This window comes from Lissotriton vulgaris, chromosome 1_1 (assembly GCF_964263255.1).
Source record: "Lissotriton vulgaris chromosome 1_1, aLisVul1.2, whole genome shotgun sequence".
In the NCBI taxonomy this organism is placed as follows: domain Eukaryota; kingdom Metazoa; phylum Chordata; class Amphibia; order Caudata; family Salamandridae; genus Lissotriton; species Lissotriton vulgaris.
This window is the reverse complement of record NC_141685.1, coordinates 278,417,825-278,441,137: the sequence shown is the minus strand read 5'-3', so window position 1 is coordinate 278,441,137 and position 23,313 is coordinate 278,417,825. Positions and strand designations below refer to the sequence as shown.

Below are 23,313 nucleotides of genomic sequence, written 5' to 3'. Positions count from 1 at the left end.
ACACTCCCTCTGCGACCACTGGATTAAAGCTAGCCTGGCTGAAGCATGACATACCCTGAAATTGGTCCCAGGATGCTTGTTTCGGGACCTGGGCTGGCAGTTCGGTCTGGACTGTTCCCATGGGGCACAGGGTCAAGACCGATTTGCATATGGCTGGTACAAACTGGGGTCGCATAGTGGACAAAAGAACAATGGATTTAACCCAGATCTTTTGACTGGGGAGTGTGAGAAGTTGGCCTGATATATGATGCTCACTAATTCTAGTGATCACCTAGTATCAGTCCAAACAACCCTTATGGTGATTGGTTGTAAGTCAACCTTATAGACCAGCTATCCTAATGGTAGCATGGACAAAGCAGTCTTAGGCTAAACTCTTTTGGCATGTGAAGCCAGCTGTTTTACCACATATAACCCCTTGAATACCAAATGAAAGGACACCACACAGGTAGTTATAAAAATAAACAAGATATTTATTAACTTACAAACACCTCTGAACTCTTTATGAGATCAGAGGGCTAAGCACATGACAAGACTCTTAAGAAAATTACTTAAAGTTGCACGAGTTACAATGTTGCCCTAGGGGCTCAACAAACCATATACTAAACAAGTGGTATAAGGAAGTCGATAGAAGGAATGGAGCTGTCCAGATGCTGTAGGATCTCTGGGACTACACTACCCTAACTTTAGGTAAGTAATAGGAGGCCAAAGGAACGAGTGTGCAGAGTGAGAACTCACACGCGAGAAGCGTAACAATGTGTATGGACAGTACAGCTCAAGAAAAAGTTGAGTACGGACAATCCTGACTGGTTGGGACTAAAACGACTGTGAAAATGGACACTAGGAGAGTCAATCTACCCTTGAGCACCAAAATGCTCTTATTACCTCACCCACGGGCTGCGGGTGCATAAGTGCGAAGTTGGGTCGGGTTTCTGCGTTGAAGTCTATGGAGCCTGAAAGAAAAGCTGCTGCAGGCAACCAGGAGGAAGATGTCCGGTGTGATCCAAGGGTGGATCCGGAATGCTGAAGACCTGAAAGCAGAGGGGACAATGTTCAAAATCACTAGCCAGTGACTGGAGTGGAACCAGGAAGGAACCAGATGTCGTCGCGAAGAGTGGACGCTTGACTCTGCAGCCACGTGGACCAGGTGGTGTCTTCGACGACCAGGATGAAGGCACGAGCTGTCCCACGCAGGCTCTCGCTGTCGGCGGTGTTTGTTCCGGATTCAGCGTCAACAGGCCTTGGCAAAGGAAACCCACGGGGTGAGTGGAAAAGGCGTGTGGTGCGGACCAGGAGGGTCCGGGGTACTTCTCTTTTGGAAGGAAGCAAGGGCCAGTCTGGAGCAACCAGACCAGCGGTATTGATGTCGTGGATAGTCGTCTAGGCGGCCACTAGCCAGCCGGCAAGTGAACAGACAACGAGTCGAGCAGCAAACAGGCAGAAGGGCCCCACGCAGATCTCGTGGATGCTGGAGGGCTGGATTTCAGTGCAGGAGCTGCTCGGGGCTGGGGCTTCTCAATCTATAAAGCACTTCATTGAGGTTACCTCAGAAGTCGTGTTGGAAGCGAAGTGCAGTTTATCCAAGATGGCCGGTCCCATGTGTCTCGTCGCACCCACGGATCTCAGCTGTGCTGCAGATGTGAGTTGAGGTCGGAGAGGTCTGGGAATCCGGGTCTCGTCTGGCTCTGAAGTCTGGATCCTAGAGGGAAGACAACAAAGTGAAGCCGCTGGACGCTTGATGGTGCCTGCTTGTGCAGGGTGGACACTCCTTGCCCACAAGGGAGATTTCTTCAGTCTTCTGTGTAGAAAGTCGAAGTCCAGACTTTCTTCTTGTAGAGTTTCAAGTCAGGATTAATCTAATTTGGAATGGGACCAGCTCCTACATTTATCCTGCTAAACGGGGCGGTACTATCACTAGGTCCCTCCTAATGGTGGGACCAGGAAGGGGGTGGTTACACCCCCTATCCGGTGTCGCGCTGGGGCTGGAGTGCCCCAGCAACTGGTTTGAACCGGTGTAAGCACAGGTACACCTTTAGTGCCCCAGGCAGGTCCCATTCCTTTCAGCCCTGTCCTACCCAATACACAAAATTCTGTCTGGGGTGGTGCTAGCACCTCTCAAGGCAGGAAACCCTTTGTCCAAGCCTCCCTCGCTGGAAGGACTCCCAACAGCAGGAGGTCAGACTTGTGTCTGTGGTGGCAGCATCCATTTTGTGATGCTGAGGCTCGAGTTAACTTTAACCGGGGTTCACAGTTACATACATGTCGTGTCCCTCTAGGAGGGTAGAATGCTACCCCCGTCGCCAGAACTGGCGAGGAGGTAGTATTCCAATTCATACGACACCTTACTCGACATATTTTGATAATGCTATGTCAAAGTTAGCAATAACCGCAAGGTTATAATTCACTTAAGAGTATATGGTATAGCGTTATCATGGAAACAGCTAAAGGACTTAGTTCCGAAAGCTGTAGACAGGCTCAGCTCATGCCAGAGCACTATCTCACATAATTCCAAGCACTCTGCCTCCAGGATTGTTAAGGCCTGCCACAGGAGGGACTTATAGGAGTATATGTGTCCGTTTTAGGTTTAGATATAGGAATACTATATCTAAAGCAAAGGGTGATTACACCACCTTGCCCCAGCTGATTGATCAGCAAGTTGTGTCAAATTTGGATGGCCAGCCAGGGGTGGCATAATACATGCTGCAGCCCCTGGTAGGCCTTTGGTGCACTTATGCCCTGGGTACCCATGGTACACTGTACAAGGACTTACAAGAGTGACCGAATACCAATTGGTAGATGCACCTAAAGTACATGGATGTCAATTTAGAGAGTACAGCTAGGCTGTGGGTCTGATTAGCAGGCCCACAGCCAGGGAAAGTCGTAAACCAGTGAAGCAAAAAGCTAAAATCTGGGGTGACCATAGGATTTCAGACCCTACTCTCCTACAGGGAGAATGTTTGAATTGTCAGCATTCCGTCCATCATTTGTTTGCTGTAACACTTTTTGCCCAAAGTTGGATGGGTATGCCCAGATATGGGTCCCTTGCTCACTGTGCCACTGGATTAAAGCTAGCCTGGCTGAAGCATGACATACCCTGAAATTGGTCCCAGGATGCTTGCTTCGGGTCCAGGGAGGACCTGGCCAGGTAGTTCGGTCTGGACTGTTCCCATGGGGAACAGGGTCAAGACTGATTTGCATATGGCTGGTCCAAATTGGGGTGGCATAGTGGACAAAAGAACAATGGATTTAACCCAGATCTTTTGACTGGGGAGAATGTTTGAATTGTCAGCATTCCCTCCATTTGTTTGCTGAAACACTTCTTTCAAGCATTGGCGCGCTTCGGAGTGCCATGCCTTAGGACACCTATTTGATGTGGAGGGTGTGCTCTTTTCCACATGTCAAATCTGATTACAGGATTCCTGAGACAGAAAGGCTACGCTATTTACAACTCCGACAGTAATACAACTACATTATGGGCCACATGCAGAGACATCTTACACATTAGGAAAAGTGGCTCATAAGTAGGACCTCGAACAGAAGATAATCTCCGACCTCTACAGGATATTAAACACACAACACAAACACTCATACAACGAGAGTTGCGCTCCCTGGAAGAGATCTAGGAAGGAAACTGAAGGGTAAGGAGTAGGAGGGTGTATATCATAAGGCACGACACAGCGAGTAATATGGGGCTGACCATAACTTTGAAGAAGGTGGTTTTTGACATTACACTCTAGGGCGAATGCACAGGGTTGATCCAAACAAAGTGCAGACTGCTGGCAGAGCTGTGGAAAGCAGGGTACACTGGTACAGATTCTGATGGAATGCAAACACCTACAACAGTAAGGTCTCAGATACTGGACGAGATTGACACGCATCTGGACACCCAGCTGTCCAAGGTATCTCCGCCTTCTGTGTCTTTGACCAGCAACCGTCGGTTAGCTTTCAGGGGGCATCTCTGAGATGCCCTTGCTGTGCATTTTTCATTAAACCCCACACTGGCATCAGTGTGTGTTTTAATGTGCTGAGAAGTTTGATACCAAACTACTGTTTTCAGTTGAGCCATTATGGTGCTGTGGAGTTCATAATGACAAACTCCCAGCACCATATACTCTTAATGGCAGCACTGCACTTGCAATGTCTAAGAATGGACTTGGACACTATATGGCTACAGGGCTCATGCACATGTTCCATCACCACTGGTACAGTGCACCCAACTAGAGGGGTAACTGGTCTATGCAAGGGCAGTGGGTTGTAGGCATGGCACACAGGGATGTGTGCCATGTCGACTTCACTTTATTCTGCACCTTAACATGAAGCATGAAAAGGGAGTGTGTGAGTAGTGGTATAGGACCGCTAAGGGTGGCACAATAAGTGCAAATTTCTCCTTTAAGACGACCCCTCACTCACCAACCTAGTTGGTGACATGCTTCATCATTGGGGTCCCACCTGAATGCTATCCGGGTGTGCTTTGACACCCGATTACAGGGGAGCAGGTTATTTTGTGCTGCGAATGAGTAAAATGTTTTTAAAATTGGCCAGATTTAACTCCCTAATTTTATTTTTTATTGTGCAGCAAATGGAGAATATTAAAGAATTGCTTGCGGAGATGCCGTTCTCGGTTAAATTGACCTCTGGTATCTTCGTAGTGAGAAAAAGTTATTTTAAAAAAGTCTACATGTTTCCACCTTATGGCGCCAACACCAGGTTTTCGTCAGGACCAGTGAACGTGACCCAGGCGGTATACACACGCTAAGGTGTACCCTACCCTTGGTCACTGAAACCCAACCATGTACACAGTCCAGTGTCCATTTGTCCATTTGTAGAAAGGAAAAATCTGAAAAGAAACAAATCACACGCAAAACAATACGTTGCGGTCATGTTTGTTCGAGAGAACTGATATCTAGGTGCTCCTATAACTCCCAAACATATGTATTTAACAGTGACCATACACAAGATGTGTCATGCACCTCATGAATCGTGAGGCATCAAATAGTGGTATTCACCTTTCGTGCAATAACTCTAGTGGCAAGGTCTGCCTCTTAATAATAAATACACCCCACCGTCAACATTCATTCAAGTGGGTGTCTGAGCAGTCAGACTAACGTGTGAAGTCAGTGGAGTGGGAATTAGTAAATAACAGTAAACTGGGTATATTTTAAGCCCATGAGTATATATTACAACACTACTTTCATAATTTATTAAACCTTGGGTGTCTACGCGCTCATTCAACTAAGTCTGGGAGTAAATATAAAAGCATGCATGCTGGTTTTTAGAGGGTCACACAGGGAAGACATTTGTTTGTTGAAGATACACTAGACTGACAAGTCAAAATGGTACTGATGTATGCACAATAATATATGAACACTTTGTATCCAACTGTCTTGAATTAACCGCATTGCTGTGCTATTTGTTCTGATATGATCAATAAAAAGTTTTTTTGTTTTTTTAAAGATGACGCCAAGGCTTGTCTTGTTGCTAGACGGGATCATTTCCTCTGCCCAGTTGGGCTTTATCCCTCATAGATCGACCACCTTCAGAGGACACTGTTCGCAGTTCTACTAAGAATAATGCATGAGGTGCCGGTGGCAGCAATACTGCTTTACACTGAAAAGGCCTTCGACTCCTTGGAGTGGCCTTTCTTTTTGGTTGTGATGAGAAGGATGGGTATGTCAAGAGCTTCATTGACCTCAAAACTTTACTGTACAATAGCCCCACAGCCCGGTTTCAGCTAAACGGCAGAATATTTTGTTCCTTTTGTATGAAGGTACCTCCTGACTATGGTTGCCCCCAACTTTTTGCCCTGTGTTTTAGCTGGTTTTTGACATAGTCGACCTGGGACCCTGCCAATCAGGGCCCCAGGCCTACTGCTCTCTCTGTAAAATGGATTCCATGTACCTTAGGTACATTTCCAATTGGGACTGGGCCACCTTATCAGACCCTGTAACTCAGGGCATCGGTGTACCCAGGGCCTACCAGGGGCTGAAGCATGTATTATGCCACCCCTGGATGGCCATCTAAATCTGACACAACTGGCTGCACGACAGCTGGGGCCACGTGGCGTACTCGCCCGTTGCTGTAGGTGTAGTATCCCTATACCTAACCTTAAAATGGACACCCGAGTTCCTCTCAGTCACTCCTATGGCAGGCCTTGACAATCCTGAAGGCAGAGTGCATGGAACCGTGTGAATTGGGCTCTGGCACGAGCCGAGCCGGTTGCAGCTTGCGGAACCAAGACCCAATGGCTGTTCCATGATAACGCGTATCATATCGGTAACTTCGGTATCGCGTTATCAAGACATGTCGAGTAAGGTGTCATACGAATCGGGATGCTGCCCCCTTACCAATTCTGGCGACGAGGTTAGCATTCCGCCCTTCTAGAGGGACACGACATGTACGTAACTGTGAACCCCGGTTAAAGTTAAACGAAGCCTCAGCTCCACAAAATGGACGCTGCCACCACAGACACAAGTCTGACCTCCTGCTGCTGGGAGTCCTTCCAGCGAGGAGAGCTTGGACAAAGGGTTTCCTGTCAAGGGCGGTGTTCGCACCGTCCCAGACAGGGTTTGTGTATTCTGGGTAGGTAGGGCTTTTGCGAGAAGGTGACTGCGGAGTGGCACCCCGGTGCTCACTACGCATCTGCCGGCTAGAACCAGTTCCAGGGGCGCGCAGCCCCTGACCTGGGGAAAGTCCAGCAGGGGGAGAGGGGTGTAACTACCCCCCTTCCTGGTCCCACCCTTAGGGCAGGACCTAGTCATGTACCCACCCCTTTCTTTAGGATAAAGGCCGGAGCGGGGACCCTTCCAAATTAGATCTTTGAATCAAGAATACTTTCTACGAAAGGACTTTGAGACTCTTCTCAAGATTTCTCCCTTGTGGCTAAGGAGTAGTCACCCTGCATCCGCAGGCACCATCTAAGAACTCTGCGGTTTGCTGCAAGTCCTTCCTCAAGGATCCGACGGCCCAGCTCGACGAGAACCGGCTTCCCTGGCACCTCTGACCTCTACCCACGTCGTCAGCTCAGCTGAGATCTGTAGGTGCGACGAGACCTCGAGGGACCGGCTATCATCAAAACATGGACGCTTTCTTAACCAGCACGACCATTGAAGCAATTCTCTGGTGAGTGCTCTGGGGTCCGAGAAGCCCCGACCCTGAGTAGCTCCAGCACCGAAGTGCAGTCTCCCAGCATCTCCACGATCTGCGTGGGGCCCTTCTGCTCGCTGCTTAGCACGTTGTCTGGTCACTAGCCTCTGGCTTGTGCCCTTCTTTGACGACATCCGACAACCAACGCTGCTGGTCTGGTTGCTCCCGATCGGCCCTTGCTCCCTTTTTCGAGAGGAGCACCCCGGACCCTCCTGGTCCACTCAAGACGCCATTTTAGGCCCACCACGTGGCCCTGAAATCCGCCAAGGCTTGTTGCCCCAATCCTGGGCCCAGCGACGCCGACAGCACCAACCTTCGTGGGACAGCTTGCACCTCCATCCTGGTCGCCGACAACGCCTCCTGGTTCGTGAGACTGCAGAGCCTAGCGTCGCTCACTCACCTAGTCGAGGTGATGGCCATCCGGTGCCTTCCTGGTACCCTCGGACTACTGGCTACTAGTACGAACTTGGTCCCCTCTGCTTTCAGGTATCAACGATCACTGATCCAGGCTTGGATCTCTACGAACTATTCATCACTGGTCGCAGGCCAGCAACTCCTTTTCTTCCGGCTCCTGGCTCGTCAGCGAAGACCCCCGACGCCTGTAAGACTTGTGCAGCCGCAGCCCTCGTGGCTAGGTAACTTCGGCATTTTGGTGCCTGCATAGCCTCCTTACTCTAGGGTCCCGAGTCCCTCGCTTCCGACTTGCCTTATCGGGTCCGCCCGAGACCACTAAACTTTCCGTGCCCTCGGGCACTTGTTTTATTTGTGCACTTGAAGTATTTTCTAAGAGCTTTTGTTCTGTGCTTAGTACCCTGTCCTCATAAAGAGTACAGGGCTGTTGTGATTCTTAATAAATATACTGTTTATTTTCATAACACTTGTGTGGTGTCCTTTCACTTGGTGTTCAAGGGGTATGTGATGGTATTACAGCTGGCTTAACACGCCCTCTAGAGTTTAGCCCGAAGACTGCTCGTATCCACGCTACTAGGATAGCTGGTCTAAGGTTGACTTACAACCAATCACCATAAGGGTCGTTTGGAACGATACATAGTGGTCGCTAGAATAGCGAACGCTGCATATCGGGCCAACTTCTCACACCTTTGGTCTATCTCGTGGTACCAGACAGGGGTGCCCTTTGCCTTTCATTCTAGCCATGTACCCCCTGGTTAGACACTTACAAGAACGTCACTTACATAGAGGACTCCAGTTTAAGACAGGACCTTTTCTGATTTCTCTTTATGTGGACAACATTATCCTCTACATGTGCTCCCCCAGGAGAAACAGGACCTTCCAATTAGGGAGAAAATACTATTTGTTGGTTACTCTGGACAGGTTATTAACTAGGGCAAATCAGTAATATTCCAGATTAGTTCATGCACCAAGAAATGGAATTGTGAATTCCCTCTTGAGTGGTGTACAGATTCGGTGAAATACTTTGGTATCCACAGATACAGAACTGATTATCCGATTGAACTATTGTCCTGCAGTGCACAAACTCTAGGCGCAATTTAAAAGATGGCTGAGACATCCCCTCTCGCTCTAGTAGCATTGATAAAAATGAATGTGATTCTGAGATTTGTGTACATGTTTAACATCCCTATCCCGCCTCTGACTAGTTTAACACATTACGGTCCCACCTGATCACTCATATGGGGCGGAAAGAGACCTAGGGTTAGTTGGGTCGCCATGACCCTCCCACATGACAGAGGGGGATTCGGTGAACCTAATCTGCAGGTATATTACCTTGTAGCACAGTAGCTTTGCACACTCTTGGTATCATCCTGATGCCCGGATTCTTATACATTACCGGAGACTGATCTAGGGTGGGCATGGCGGAAATTGGTGGGAGTTACTCGTACACCTGCATTATATTTCCCGGAGATTCCGATAATAAATAACCTGTGGATCACCATTACACAAAATAAGCTGGTACAGCGCACGTTATTAAAATACTCAATAAGCCGGAGACCTTTTCACTGGAGGCCATGTCTTTTCCAGCACAGAAAAGGGCAAATTCAGTACTGTTACATTTATGGACCATTTTATCCTGAACCGGGTTTGCTGTGCACTTCAGGCAGAGATTACAGAGTTCCCTCTGGAGCCCGTGCCTTTTTGCCCGCTGACTACAGTAATTACTACCCCAGGTGCCGCGCACCTATTCTAAACAAGCATTTGCAATGCAGTAGGTCTCCCATTTACACAAGTTTAAGCTATAGGCATTGTAAATTAAAATGTCTTATTTAGGTTTTAAAAACGAAAACAAAAATAAAAGGCATAGTCATTTGCAATGTTAATAGCTCAGATTCGCATAAATGTGAGACCTTTTGCATTGCAAATGCTGTTTTTTGGGGATGGTCTCAGAGAAAGGTGATCAATCGTTTCCTTGAATGTTGATGCGACTAATCAGAAGACAGTCTTCTTTTAGGAAATTATAAAAACTTTGAGCTAATTGTCTAAAACGGATGATCGAGTTGTATTTTGCAAAATTATAAAAATAGTGTGAGGTTGTAGTCCTTTGTATGGCAGTACTTCAAAATGTTTGCAATCTAAAAGGAGTAAACAACTCCTCCCTCAATAGGCACACAAAAGATAAGCTACGTGAATTTGTGGGTGTCAAGACACTTCCTACAAATAGCTTTACTGGTTGTATACTCGTAGCTGGTAAGACAGTGGACTGTTAAAAACATAGCTCACTTGGTTAATGCATGTATTGCAGAGATCTATGTGTAACCTGCAAGTTACATGCTAGAAGTGGAATGCCAGTGAACGTGATAAACGCAAACAATACTCGGATTACAATAAAAACAAAATGTCTGCATTAGCTGCAGCGGGATTGCAGCATTGAAAACTTAAGTTGTTTTATAACAAAAATTACTCCTGTTGCCGCACAAGGAACGCTCTTACCAAAAGTTGACGAAACCCTTTGCATTGCTTATAGCTGCATTTGGGTGTTAAACTGGTACTAAAGATGCAGAACGTGCTCAGACAGGATTAACATGCAAGAAGTCTGCAACACAGTGAAGCGATTCTACCACAAAAAATGCGCCGCACTGAGCAGCACAATCCGCCTGTAAATCATTTAGTCAAATCTGCAGCAGTATGTTCCCCATGCCGTATAATTCCAGTGGTCTGGTCAATAGGTAAACGTGACGTTCTAGAAGACTTTGAACCATGCAGGAAGTGAACAACCACGCTTCATGTAACCACCCCTAGTGCACTATTCCCGCTTCAGAAAGTTTATTTACCCCATTTTTGAGGTGAATGACCGGGGAACATGCGGCAGAGTTTGGGGCATAATCGCTTTGCGGCCTCTCAGGTTGAAATCGTAAGCAAGGAAACAGCGTTTTCTTTTGGGGAAAGGCTATTCTATAAAGAGCTTTAATTAAATCTTTAACAAAATCACAATTTCTAAGCAAGAGTTACACTCGACAATTTTTTTTACCTTTGCAATAGTGTCACAATTGGTTGCCACTATTCGCTGCTTCAAATTCAAATATTTTTATGTAAAGTGAACTACAACAAAATAGTTTTTTGTTTCCCATCCCCAGAAGCACACTGCACCCCCTTTCCCATCACTACAAACTTCAGCTCTCACGCTACGCTAGCCCTGCTTAGTCTTCCCCCGCTACCCAGTTTCTATGGGGACCACTGATTCACACGTGTCGCCACAGGCTGGAAAGCTGCAATCATTTCCCGTCTCCGATTTTAGGGCAAAGCCTTCCTTCCCTGGTTGATACCGTGCAGGTCCGGCTCATAAATCCCACATGTGCGCCCATAACCCTACAGCCCATCTCATTTTTAACAACGATAAAGCGGTCAGTCTGCATACAGCAAAACGGACCATTGTGTGTTATGCGGCAAGGCAACTCTGTGGGATAAAAACGGTCTTAAAGACGCAGGTGTAAAGTCTGCAGGGCTGGCAAGCCCTCCATCCTTCCAAAGTCAAGGAGACGTGTTGGATAAGAACAGTATATCATTCCGGAACCACAGCGGTGGCAGACAGGCACAGAGGCCGCTGCAATGAGCAAGTCATTGCTGTGTTGTAAGTGCTTTGCTCTACATATTCAACCTCTTCCATTTAAATTTTAACGGTCGATAAGGGTCGGGGCAGAGCAGTCACGGTGAGTGAGGCTGATAAGGCCAGAGTAGAGCGCATTACAGGCCCCTGTTGTCTCAATCGTACCAAACGAACAAGTTACTTACCTTTGGTAACAATATATCTGTAAGAAACATTAGTTAGTATTAGATTCCTTACCTTAGAATATCCCCAGGCGTCAGTCTGGATCCGGAAACTTTTGCGTAGCAGTACCCCTGCGCGTCGGTAGGCGTCGTCTGCAGGCGTCCCCTGCGGCTCTGCGTCAGTCGTTGGCGTCGTGCGCCGTGATGACGTCGCTGGAGTATATAGACGCCGCCTCCGCGCGCTGACGTCAGTTCTTTGCACACAGCTTTTCCGCGCCAGAACACGCAGAGCCATGTGAGAACCAACACTGGTGCCATTTGAAACTAGGGCCCTGAAAGGGATGTCCTAAACCCTAGGTATCAGTTCGCAGAACGGGGAGGATGGGTGGGTCGGTAAGGAATCTAATACTAACTAATGTTTCTTACAGATATATAGTTACCGAAGGTAAGTAACTTGTTCATCTGAAAGAAACACGTTAGTATTAGATTCCTTACCTTAGAATAGATACCCCGGCAATACCAACCCCGGTGGTGGGTCTGCGAACCAATACATTCCTACACCAGAAAGTCCTGGAGGACAGAACGGCCAAAGAAGCCATCCCTCCGGACTTGACTATCCAGGCAGTAGTGCCTCGCAAAAGTGTGCTGCGAGGCCCACGTAGCCGCCTGGCAAATGTCCTGCAAAGGGACTCCCCGGCACAAGGCAGTAGTAGCCGCCGTGGCCCAAGTGGAATGGGCCTTCCGAGCCAAAGAGTAGCACGCTTTGATGCACAGAACGACCCACCGAGAGATGGTCCGTTTATGTACCGCCCATCCCTTCTTCGGACCCACGTAGCCAACAAACAGTTGGTCATCCACCCGGAACTGGCGTGTGCGATCCATATAAAATGAAAGCGCGCGTTTTGAGTCCAGACGATGGAGCCGCTCTTCATCCTTTGAAGGATGCGGAGGCGGGAAGAAGGAGGGGAGGGTGATGGACTGCCCGATGTGCAAAGCAGAAACTACTTTGGGCAGGAAAGAAGGTCTAGTCTTCAGAACCACCTTGTCTGGATGAATGGACAAGAAAGGAGGTTTGACAGAAAGAGCCTGGAGCTCACTCACTCTCCTGGCAGAGGTGATGGCAACCAGGAAGGCCGTCTTTAACGTCAGGAGACGGAGAGGACAGGAATGAAGTGGCTCAAAGGGAGCACACATCAAGAAGGTTAGAACAAGGTTCAAGTCCCACTGAGGCATCACAAACGGAACAGGAGGATACATGTGTGTGATGCCCTTCAAGAATCTCGTTACAATAGGGGACTTGAACAAAGAAGGTTGATCAGGCAGCCTCAGAAAGGCCGAAAGGGCAGAAAGGTAGCCCTTGATAGTGCCCAGAGCAGAGCCCTGCTGGGCAAGAGAAAGAAGGAAGAGAAGAACCTCAGAAAGAGGGGCAGAGAGAGGATCCACAGCCTTTGCTGTGCACCATGCCACAAATCTGTTCCACCGGCAGGCGTATACCGACTTTGTGGAGGGACGCCTGGCTGCCAGAATCACATCACGAACTTCAGGAGGCAAGTCAAATGGCCTCAACTGCCGCCGCTCAATGTCCACGCATGGAGGTGGAGGCTGGACAGGTTCAGGTGGAGGACCGTCCTTTGTTGCTGCGACAGAAGGTCCTCCTGAAGGGGCAGGCGGATCGGGGGACCGACTGACATGCTGAGTAGCTCGGGATACCAGTACCTTCGAGCCCAGTCCGGAGCCACAAGGATGACTTGGGCCCGGTCGCGCCTGATCTTCAGCACTCTGGGTAGAAGTGGTATAGGCGGAAAGGCGTATAACAGACCGCAACTCCACTCGCGCCGAAAGGCGTCGCCGTGCGAGTGCCGTCTTGGAAACTCCAACGCGCAGAACTGATGACATTGCGCGTTCTCTTCTGTGGCGAATAGATCGAACCAAGGCTCTCCCCATTGCCGAAAGAGGCCTTGCGCCACGTCCGAGTTCAGACGCCATTCGTGATCCATTGAGCACCGACGGCAGAGTTCGTCCGCCCTGGCGTTCAGATAACCTGCCAGGTGTTGAACCGTCAGAGTCACGCCCTGACGTTCCAGCCATTGCCAGAGGCGCAGAGCCTCCTGGCAAAGGGTACATGACCCCACCCTGCCCTGTTTGTTGCAGTACCACATGGCGGTGGTGTTGTCCGTGAACACCTGCACTACACTCCCGTTGACAAAGGGGAGGAACGCTTTCAGTGCCAAACAAATCGCCCGCAGCTCCAGCAGGTTTATATGGAGCCGGGACTCCGCCGGAGACCAGATGCCTCTGATCTCTGCCTCTCCCAAGTGGCCACCCCAGCCCTGGAGGGACGTGTCCGTCACAACAACGTGCTCCGGTTGGGGAAGGGAGAGGGATCTGCCTCTGACCCAATCGCGGTCCGTAAGCCACCACTGCAGTTGTCTCGCAGTGCCCTCCGAGATCAAGACGTGGTCGGACAAGTTGCCCTGATGCTGGGCCCACTGAAACTTCAGGTCCCACTGCAGAGCCCGCATCCGCCACCGGGCGTGGTGCACCAGAAGGATGCAGGAAGCCATCAGCCCCAGCAGCCGCAGCGTCAACCTGACCGAAACCCGGGATAACGGCTGGAAGATGGGAATCAAAGCCTGTATATCCTGGATTCACCGTTCCGGAGGATAGACCCGAAACTGCGCCGAGTCGAGAACCGCTCCGATGAAAAGGAGCTTTTGAGAGGGGCACAGGTGTGACTTCGGCACATTGATGGAGAACCCCAGCTGGTGCAGGAGATCTGCCGTCATCTGAAGGTGGCTGACGACTGCCTGGGGCGAACCCGCTTTAAACAACCAGTCGCCTAGATAGGGGAAGACTGAGACCCCCAATCTGCGCAGATGAGCTGCGACCACCGCCATCACTTTGGTGAACACCCGTGGGACGCTTGTAAGGCCGAAGGGGAGCACGATAAACTGAAAATGCTCGAGGCCTACTGTGAACCGCAGGTAACGCCGGTGGGCCGGCAGGACGGGGATGTGAAAGTACGCATCCTGCAAGTCCAACGCTACCATCCAGTCTTGTGGTTCTAGAGCAGCCAAGACCTGAGCCAAAGTCAACATCTTGAACTTCTCCTTCCGGAGGAAGCCGTTGACGTTCCTTAGATCCAAGATAGGACGTAGGCCCCCTTTGTCCTTCTTGGGTACCAGAAAGTAGTGGGAATAGCAACCATGTCCTACTTCTGGCCCAGGAACGCGCTCGATGGCCCCTTTGGCCAAGAGGGCCGTAACTTCCTCTTTCAGAAGTGCCAAGTGGTCCCCCGACGCATGGTGGTTCTGCGGTGGCAGGGCTGGAGGAGTGGTCTCGAAGGGGAGGGAGTAGCCCCTTCGGACGAGCTGCAACACCCACCTGTCCGATGTTATTGTGCGCCAGTGGGAGAGGTGATGGCGAACCCTGCCTCCCACCGGTGTCACATGGGCCTGAAAGCTCGGACTAGGAGGATTTAGTGGCAGATGCTGCGGGGGGAGGTGTGGCCTGACCTCGCCGCTGTCCCCGACCGCCACCACGGCGGTTTCCATGGCCGCCACCGCGTTGATAATTCTGTTGTGGCGCGTGGCTGGCAGCACGTGTGGGACCGCCCCTTCCTTGGCCACGAAAGGAGCGAAACGAACCAGTTTGCTGGTGCTGGGTCGAGAGACCTAAGGACTTTGCCGTGACCCTGGAGTCCTTGAAGCGCTCCAGCGCGTGGTCCGCTTTGTCGCCAAACAGGCGACTGCCATCAAACGGCATGTCCATCAAAGCATTCTGGACATCAGCCGAGAAGTTGGCGGAGCTCAGCCAGGCGTGGCGGCGAATCCCCACCGTCGTGGACATCGCTCTGCCCAGCGAGTCGGTCGTATCAAGACCACACCTGATGGAATATCTTGCTGCGTCTCGGCCTTCAATCATAGCCTTGCCGAGCTTAGCCCGTACCTCCGCGGGGCATTCAGGCAGCAGGTCCGCGACTGTGTCCCACAGAGAGTGGGTGTAACAGCCCAAGAGGCACGCGGTGTTGCAAGACCGCAGTCCCAGACTCAGGGACGAAAAGACCTTCTTGCCATACTGGTCGTACCTCTTTGATTCCCTGTCGGGCGGGGCCGACGGGAATGCGGTCTGGGAGGTGGAGGCCTGGATCACCAGACTCTCAGGGGTGGGGTGGGTGGACAGAAACTTGGGGTCGTTCGCACACGGACGGTGGCGTCTGGCCACGTTCATATCAACAGGCGAACCTGAAGCGGGCCTGGACCACGTGCCCAAAAGAACGTCTGTTAAGGCCTCGTTAAACGGCAGCAGTGGCTCCTGTGCGCATGACTGCGGTTTGAGGACCTCGGTGAGGATGTTAGTCCTCACGGCCGCGACGGGGAGCTCAAGGTGTAAGGCCTTGGCAGCCCTCATCAACACCACTGAATAGGCAGCCCCCTCCTCCGTAGCCACGGTAGGAGGCGAGACAAAACCAGGGTTGGGGGAGTCATCCAGACCACTGGCGTCACCCAAGTCACCTGTCCAGTCCATGTAAATGTAATGTAAATGTACATGTATTTGAGCTTATATAGCGCACAGCTACCCACAAAGGGTTTCCCGGTGCTTGCTTAGGGAACCCGTCCTGGTATTCCCCTGTGAGATAACCCCGGCAGGGTATCCACAAGGTGAAAGCCAGGCATCCCGCCGCGAGGGGCCATTGTGGAGATTAAGCAAGCTATTGCCCAGAGTCGCAGAGTGTGAACCCGTGAGTTGAGAAGGCACCGGAGCGAGAATTATCGAGTCCATGGAATTTTTGAGCCCAAGACCCGCCGAGGCGGGGAATTGAACCCTGGTCCAGGGCCGATCTCAGCTTCCGGGTCTGCCGCCTCTAACCCCTGAGCCACACTTCTCCACAAGTCATACTGACACTCGCGTGTCAGAGGGTCCTCGGACTCCTCCCACCTCTCTCCGTATTCTACATCCTCACCATACTCGGAGTCAACAATGTAGACCGGCTCCTCGGGGTTCACAGGCCCCATCAGCGTCGACGCCGGTCCGACTCCACGTCCGGATTCGGAGAGGGGATGGGGACGGCGCCGGCCGGGGAACCGGCGCCGCGCTGGGCTGGCGCCAGGGGTTGCCCCGATGGAATCGGCGCCGGAGAGGCCGGTTGACCAGCCGGCGTCGACCCCGAAGGCCCCTGCGGCGCCGGTATCAGAGCCGTCGGCGGCGCCGGGGCCGGAGCACCCAGACTAGTGCCCCCAGACTGGTTCACAGGGCCCGAAGGCGCCGCGGGACCCGCCGGAGGAGAAAGAGCCCTCATGGACACGAGGAACGCCTCTATCTCCTCTGGGGACGCGCCTTGCCCAGGGACCGGGGGTACGATGACGACGCCCCGACTTTTTGTGCTTCCTACCTGAGGAACCAGAAGAATGGTGATGACTCCCGGAGCGCCCGTGACGGCTCTGCGACCGCTCCCTCGATCGCTCCCTCGACCTCCAGCCGGACCAGGACCGCTCTCGACGCGGGGCCGACAACCGGAGCTCAAGCCTAGCTTTATTAGTCAAGGCCCGGCAGTCGACGCAGGCGTCCACGTCGTGGTCGGGGCCCAGGCACCGGAGGCAGTCGGTGATGATCCGTGACCGACATCGTCCGGTCACAGTCGTCACAGTTCTTAAAACCGGGCATCCTACCGGCACCGTAGAAGATTCAGAGATCAAAAAATATCAAAAAAACTTGGTCAAAGACCGGAGTACTGCTCTTCGGATCTGTGCTAACTGGCGCGGAAAAAGAGAAGAACTGACGTCAGCGCGCGGAGGCGGTGTCTATATACTCCAGCGACTTCATCACGGCGCACGACGCCAACGACGGACGCGGAGCCGCAGGGGACGCCTGCAGACGACGCCTACCGACGCGCAGGGGTACTGCTACGCAAAAGTTTCCGGATGCAGTCTGACGCCTGGGGATATTCTAAGGTAAGGAATCTAATACTAACGTGTTTCTTTCAGATAAAATAAACACAAAATGTAATCGAATTAAAAAATAAAATAGAAGCAAAGGAGACGCATATAGTTTTAAGTAGGAAATCTTCAAACACAAATAAGAGAATAAACCAGCCAAAACCACGCCATGATTGCGTGCGTTTCCTAAAGTATAAGCGCATTGCCTCGCGGCGCTATTTGGCGAAAGCGCTCTGTGTGTTTGGGGTGAGTGACAGGCGCTTTGAGTTGGTGCAAGTGAACTTTACTGGGGGGAGGGAAATGGGTCTTTGAGTGGATTTTTGAGGGCTTGAAAGACGCCAGAGTACCTATAATGGAGCCTCAAATCCGCCCCTATGTAAACATTAATACGCGGCCCTGGCTAACAAGCTGTACGGAGTCTGCAGCATAACTCAAACAAAGGGAAGCTCGGGAGGGCGCCAAGAAGGCCTGTTACTGTACCGAAATACTGTGGGCCCTATGGGCACGTCCTGCACTCATGCAGTACACACAGGGCCCTACCGAACAGTTGACGCCCTCGCCTACGTTGACGTCATTAACAGACAAGCACCTGCAATTACGGCATTGTTGCTATGCGCATAACTCAAGCGCCACAAAGCCTTCCCATGAGCAGAATAAGCGCTATATAAATCACTGCAACATAAGAAACATCTACAGTATTTTATTAAAAGGCCTGTGCGCATATGGCGTGATCACTGCAAACCTAGAAAGGATAAAAACCTGTGGGTTGTGCGGGCACACCGAAGGCTTTACTCACTGACTACTTAGTCCACACCCAAGCTGTACTTGAATCTCTTAGCCAATAGAGCAATTTTTAATCAGAATTATTATTAACACTAAATCTAAACATCGGAGTTTATCACCCAAGGCAAGGGTCCTCAATGTGGCCGCCGGACGGTTGAAAGGCGGATTGCGCCTCAGACCTGTGAAAGAAACAGATCTGTGGCGGGGGTACAACCTCCTCATGCACCTTCCAGTGTTTCCAACTTACAGCCTGCTATCACCAAGATGAAGCCAGGCAGAAGGCTCTAATTTGTAAGCGTGAGCTAATGGCTGCTAGGCGAAACTAGTTTCATAGCGAATATTAGAACTCTAGTTGCGTGTAGGCGCTTTGGTGGATTTATATTGTGGATCAGGCTAAAGGTTAGGGCGGTAGGCCTCTAGCGTCCAACATGGGAATGCACTTCTGGCGCCGCATTTGGTGCACCTCGATTATGGCCCCATAAAGATAACTGCTTTGTAACAGACGCAAAGCAGACCACCGAGTCCGTTTGGAGACCAAAGGGCGTCCACCAAAAACCCCAATTTCCAATGGCAGGCCACCTTTTACCATAAATGGTGATGCCGGCCAATGGGAATGAGGGGAGGGGCTTAAAGCCCTTTTCTGGAACTACTCCTGGACAATAAATCTCGCGAGGCGAGCAGCGCATGCGCTGCCACGCTACGCAAGACCTAAACATGTAACATGCATGTATGGCACTGGTTCCCAGCAGAGATCAGATCCGGAAGGCTTGGGAGCTCGATTTAAGACATGAAAATCAAGATTCACATTGGGATTTCTTCTACTGCACACAAAGCAGTTTCTTTAAATGGTCAGCACAAACTTTAGCATTTTAATTTCTGTAGAGAGTTTACAAGTCCCCGGAAAGAATTCACAAGATCAACCCACATAGGCCGCACTACTGCTGTAAATGCGGAGCTCCACGTGCTGATTTAGCACACCTGTCTGGAACTGCGTTAAGATAGAGGCCTATTGGCGTTTGGTTGCAAAGAATTATGATCCATTTGGAGGTATTGCCTACCCCTGAGATTGCACTTCTGGGCTATGTGATGGGCTTCACAGAGGGGGTAAGCAAATTCACCGTCATAGGTTTCTACTTGCAAAAAGATCGCTCTAAAATGTGGCTGCAGAGCCTCTCCGACAATCAAAGCCAGGCTCAGGAGTTTACGTTATTGCAATTTAAACAGTTAACTTTATGCAGTTACCCAGCCGACAGCGTCCCACTAAAGGGACATTTGGGGCTCCCTTAAGAATTACCTACTTGAGCTTAATGCTCCCCTCAAAACAGCTAGATGGCATGGTCCCCTCATATGTTGGGTAAATATACAACTATGCAGTAAATATTTGACATACATTTGGTCAAATACACACTATTGCATTAGAGGGTAGCCAGGTTTTGCATGGATGAAAGGTCTACTATGGTTGGTTTCAATGTCTACATATTAATATTTGGGAGATATGCTGTCAAATTGATGAGTTGGTTGGATAAAAGCCAGGATTTGTTACATATGCACATTTTTGATATGTCACTTCCATGTCAAAGTTAAAGTGAGTAACATGTAGGGAATGTAATGTTTATGGAAACAATGTTTTTTTAAAAAAAGATTTGAAATCGGAATCGGCATTATTTGCAACATGGGATCAGGATCCATAGGTTCAAAAAAATTTGACTAATTCTTTAGAATAAGACGAAAGGAAAGTAGAACTATTCACTTATGCTGCCCAATGAAGGAATAAGCCACAGAGGAATACGATGTCTAACCGAAACAGTCTGCGCCTTCAGGACATTCTTCCTCAGTACAAATAGCTTCCAATTTTCAATACAAGATAAGACAGGGACTTCGCAGTTCAGACTTAGCAAAGCAAGATCGCTCTCGGTGAACTGAGAAAGGCCACCTGCACGGCATCCCTTAGAAGAGACTAGATTAGTTTGGGCCTTCCAGTGTGACATTCGGACCACCCAAAACTACAAATTAGCAGGGCACAAATCCAAAGGGTGACCGAAAACAGAGCAAGCGCAACAAAAATGAATGCAACAGATAGCTTGAACATTAACCATAATGTGGGCAACATTCAGTCTAACAATGCAAGAAAGTACCTGGAGAAAGTGAAGATCTGGTGAGATTTTTCAGGGGTTCCAAGACGGAGAACTCGATTCACATGGAACACTGGGTACCTGGGGAAATATTGTCTTGCAGCTCTACTATTCACTCTTATAGTTCCTAGCACACACACAGCTTAAGTGAGGGTGACCTTCACTTTGACAGCCTCTTGGATAGGGTCCCATACGTCCTCACTGGCTGAAGAGGCGACCGTTCCTGTACCCAAATTCAGAAACCCCAAAGCTTTAAATTGTTAAAAATTGGATTCAAGTCTCTTGCCAGGTGCTGTTGCCAGTGGTCTGTGTGTACACCAAGAAGCTCTTCAGACACGCGCAGACTATCATAACGTAGGTATGCAGCAGATATTTCAATTCCAGACAAATCCACTGAAACTGTGGCAAAGCGGTTTTAAGCAGACAATTCACACAGGACTTGAACCTAAACTACTGCACAAGTCAAAAGCAAAATGAAAACTCACAAGCAAATCAAACAAACACTCAGGACAACTAAGTGGGAGATTGAAAACAGCTAGCTTGACAATTCCACAGAAAAGGGAGAACTGCATTTATCACTATACAAGTCCTTGTGCAGCGGACCATACAGAGCTAAAATCAGCAGGACCATACGGTGAAAATAGGAGACAGTCAGGAAGTAGAAGACAGTTTTTTTGTTTTATTTAAAAAGGTAAAAGAACTACTTCTAGAGTTCACACAAAGTCCGAACCCAAAGGAATGTTAGAGTGAAAATTAACACCAGTTTTAAAAAATGCCATCAAGTAGGTGACTACCAAAATTTGATTCCATAGTCTTTTGAATGGTATACATACTGAAATTCTGGATAAACCCAAATAAAGCAGCAGTACTAGATGTCTGCGTTAACTAGCTCAATATTTAATTTTTTAAAGTCTGGTTTACGAAGTACAATGCACTTAAGGGTTTGCAACAAAACAGAAAAAATTTAGTGTGAAATACTTGTCATCCCGAGAAAAAAAGTCTTAATTCCTTCACAATACATTTACAGGCAGCTGGTTAGAAGGTAAGTGGAGCAAGTTAGTTAAGGCGGACAAGTTAGCACTGCTGCTCTGCAGAAAAAGGTGATGTGCATGTTAAGGTGAAAATTCAAATAAATGATTACTTTACCAGATGGAGGATCAACAGCAACAGCAGGTATGTGAGTGGTCACTAAGATGAGGAATTGAAATCAAATTAGGCTTGCTGAATTTTCCAAAAGACCCACTTATGTCAGGGACTAGTCCTAGAAGCTCAGGAGTCGACAGGATAAAAAACTATTTGTTTTCTTGCTAAAATGACAGAAAAGGTTCTGATACGGTCATTTAATCAATGTAATACTTAGTTTGGGTAGTATAGTAAATACACAAATGTTTGAGATGAGCAACTTCTCCCCATTTTTCATAACAGATCCTCAATATGTCTCAATATTGTCAGATGAGTAGAATGGGTGGTGAATCTGCATAATAGTGAATCTGCATAATACACCCAGAGATGAGTCAGTTATGTTAAAAAGAAAACCCAGTAACAATTTTCCAGTGATCTACAAGTGGCTTGTATATGGAGAAAGTGTTTGCATTTTACAGTTACCATCGGCCAGGAATAAGCAAATGCACCCCAAGGACATCAACGTTGCATAAAATACTTTACTGGCATTTACCCACCTTGCAAAAGTCGAACTATTTACAGGGAACTTCAATTTAAAAACTATAATACAAAAGAACAAGTTCAAAGAGTTGGTTGAAGGCTGGGTCTCCAAGCTTTACAAGGATACCTCCGTAATAAACGAGCTTCTGCAGCTATACATTTTATGAGCAGACTTCATTGGCAAGCACTAAGAGGGATAGAAGGTGTTGCTAGTGGAAGCCAACAAGGGGGAATGTCAATGGACCAGACACTGTAGATCGCTAGGAAACATTACACTTCTTTGAATCTCCTTGCTTTAAAATCTACTTAATGTTTCCAATCTAAAGTATCCTTCAATTCTTGCCTCTCAACACTAAGAACTGCTCCAAGCACAATATTGGCTCAAAAATGTACAAAAACTGACGCAGGGCTTTTCAGCTCAAGATGGTGGCCGAGGCTCTGAAGCTCTGACCTGCATGGTGCTAATTATCCAAAAGTGGTAGCAAAGGGTGGCATCTCATTCACCATTGCTGGGGGCTCCAGCATGGAGGACTCTGCAGATTAGGGCAACTAAGGCAGTGGGGTCGGAGAGAAGGATAATGGCAGTGGATGAACTGAGTGAAGAATGGCACTGCAGTGCGCACGTCTCTCCCTGGCCATGTCAGACACTACATTGCGCCTATTAGAGGTCTGGAGCGATTGGAGGACCCAGCAGCTGAGGCTGCTGCTTGAACTGAAGATTAGGCAAGTATTCATGCCCCCTTCCCCTCGGTTCCCACAGTCCATCAAACCCACCTGCAACCCCCTCGCCCCCACCCCCTCCGCCACACCCCGCCCCCCTAAACACCTCCCACTTAACTCAGTGAATGGGAACCTTACCATATGATCTCAGAGGGGCCCATGTGGTGGCAATACATACGCAGGGCAAATCTCAGATGGATTGTGTCTTCTGTAAGTCGATCATACAGATCAATACTGAATACATAATTCTGGTTAAGATGCTGGTTAATTTGTGCAGTTTACCCGAGACTTGGTTCACTGGGACAAGAATGGCTTCATGCCTAACAGGGGACCAGACATTGCCTGTCCCAGCTGTAGGTGGCACTGGACCTGGCACAGCGCTATGCAGAACCACAAGCAGTGTTCAATTGATTTCAAGAAGGCATTCTACTTGGCCCTTTGACACTTTCTACAAGTTGCTAGATTCCAGGCATATATAAAATTCCTCTACTAACTCTCGGGCCGCAGTGAGTGAATGGGGTGCTATCTTTTAGGATACAGCAAGGCACAAGGCAGGGATTTTCCACCCCAATCCCCCCTCCTGTCTGCACTGGCAGTGGAGTGTAGGAAGGTGGATATCCGACTATATGGTTACCCCAACTTTTTGCCTAGTGTTTTGCTGGTTTTTTACTTAGTTGGCCTGGTATCCTGCTATTCAGGGCGCCAGGCTATCTGTTCTTCATATAATATGGACTCCATGTACTTTAGGTACATACCTGATT

The 23,313-nt window shown here is 49.2% G+C and overlaps 1 protein-coding gene across 2 annotated transcripts in view; it reads right to left on the bottom strand.

Moving 5' to 3' along the window:
- The window catches only part of KIF2C (kinesin family member 2C), a 1,247,488-nt gene that overhangs the window by 980,148 nt on the left and 244,027 nt on the right, over positions 1 to 23,313 (bottom strand). Inside the window, exon 5 of one of the 2 annotated variants that reach the window (XM_086952307.1) lies at positions 21,317 to 21,358. The exons of the other annotated variant lie outside the window; for it this stretch is intronic. Within the exon in view, the coding sequence (XP_086808433.1) occupies positions 21,317 to 21,358 (42 nt within the window). The remainder of the gene's footprint in view (positions 1 to 21,316; positions 21,359 to 23,313) is intronic. 2 annotated transcript variants of the gene reach the window in all.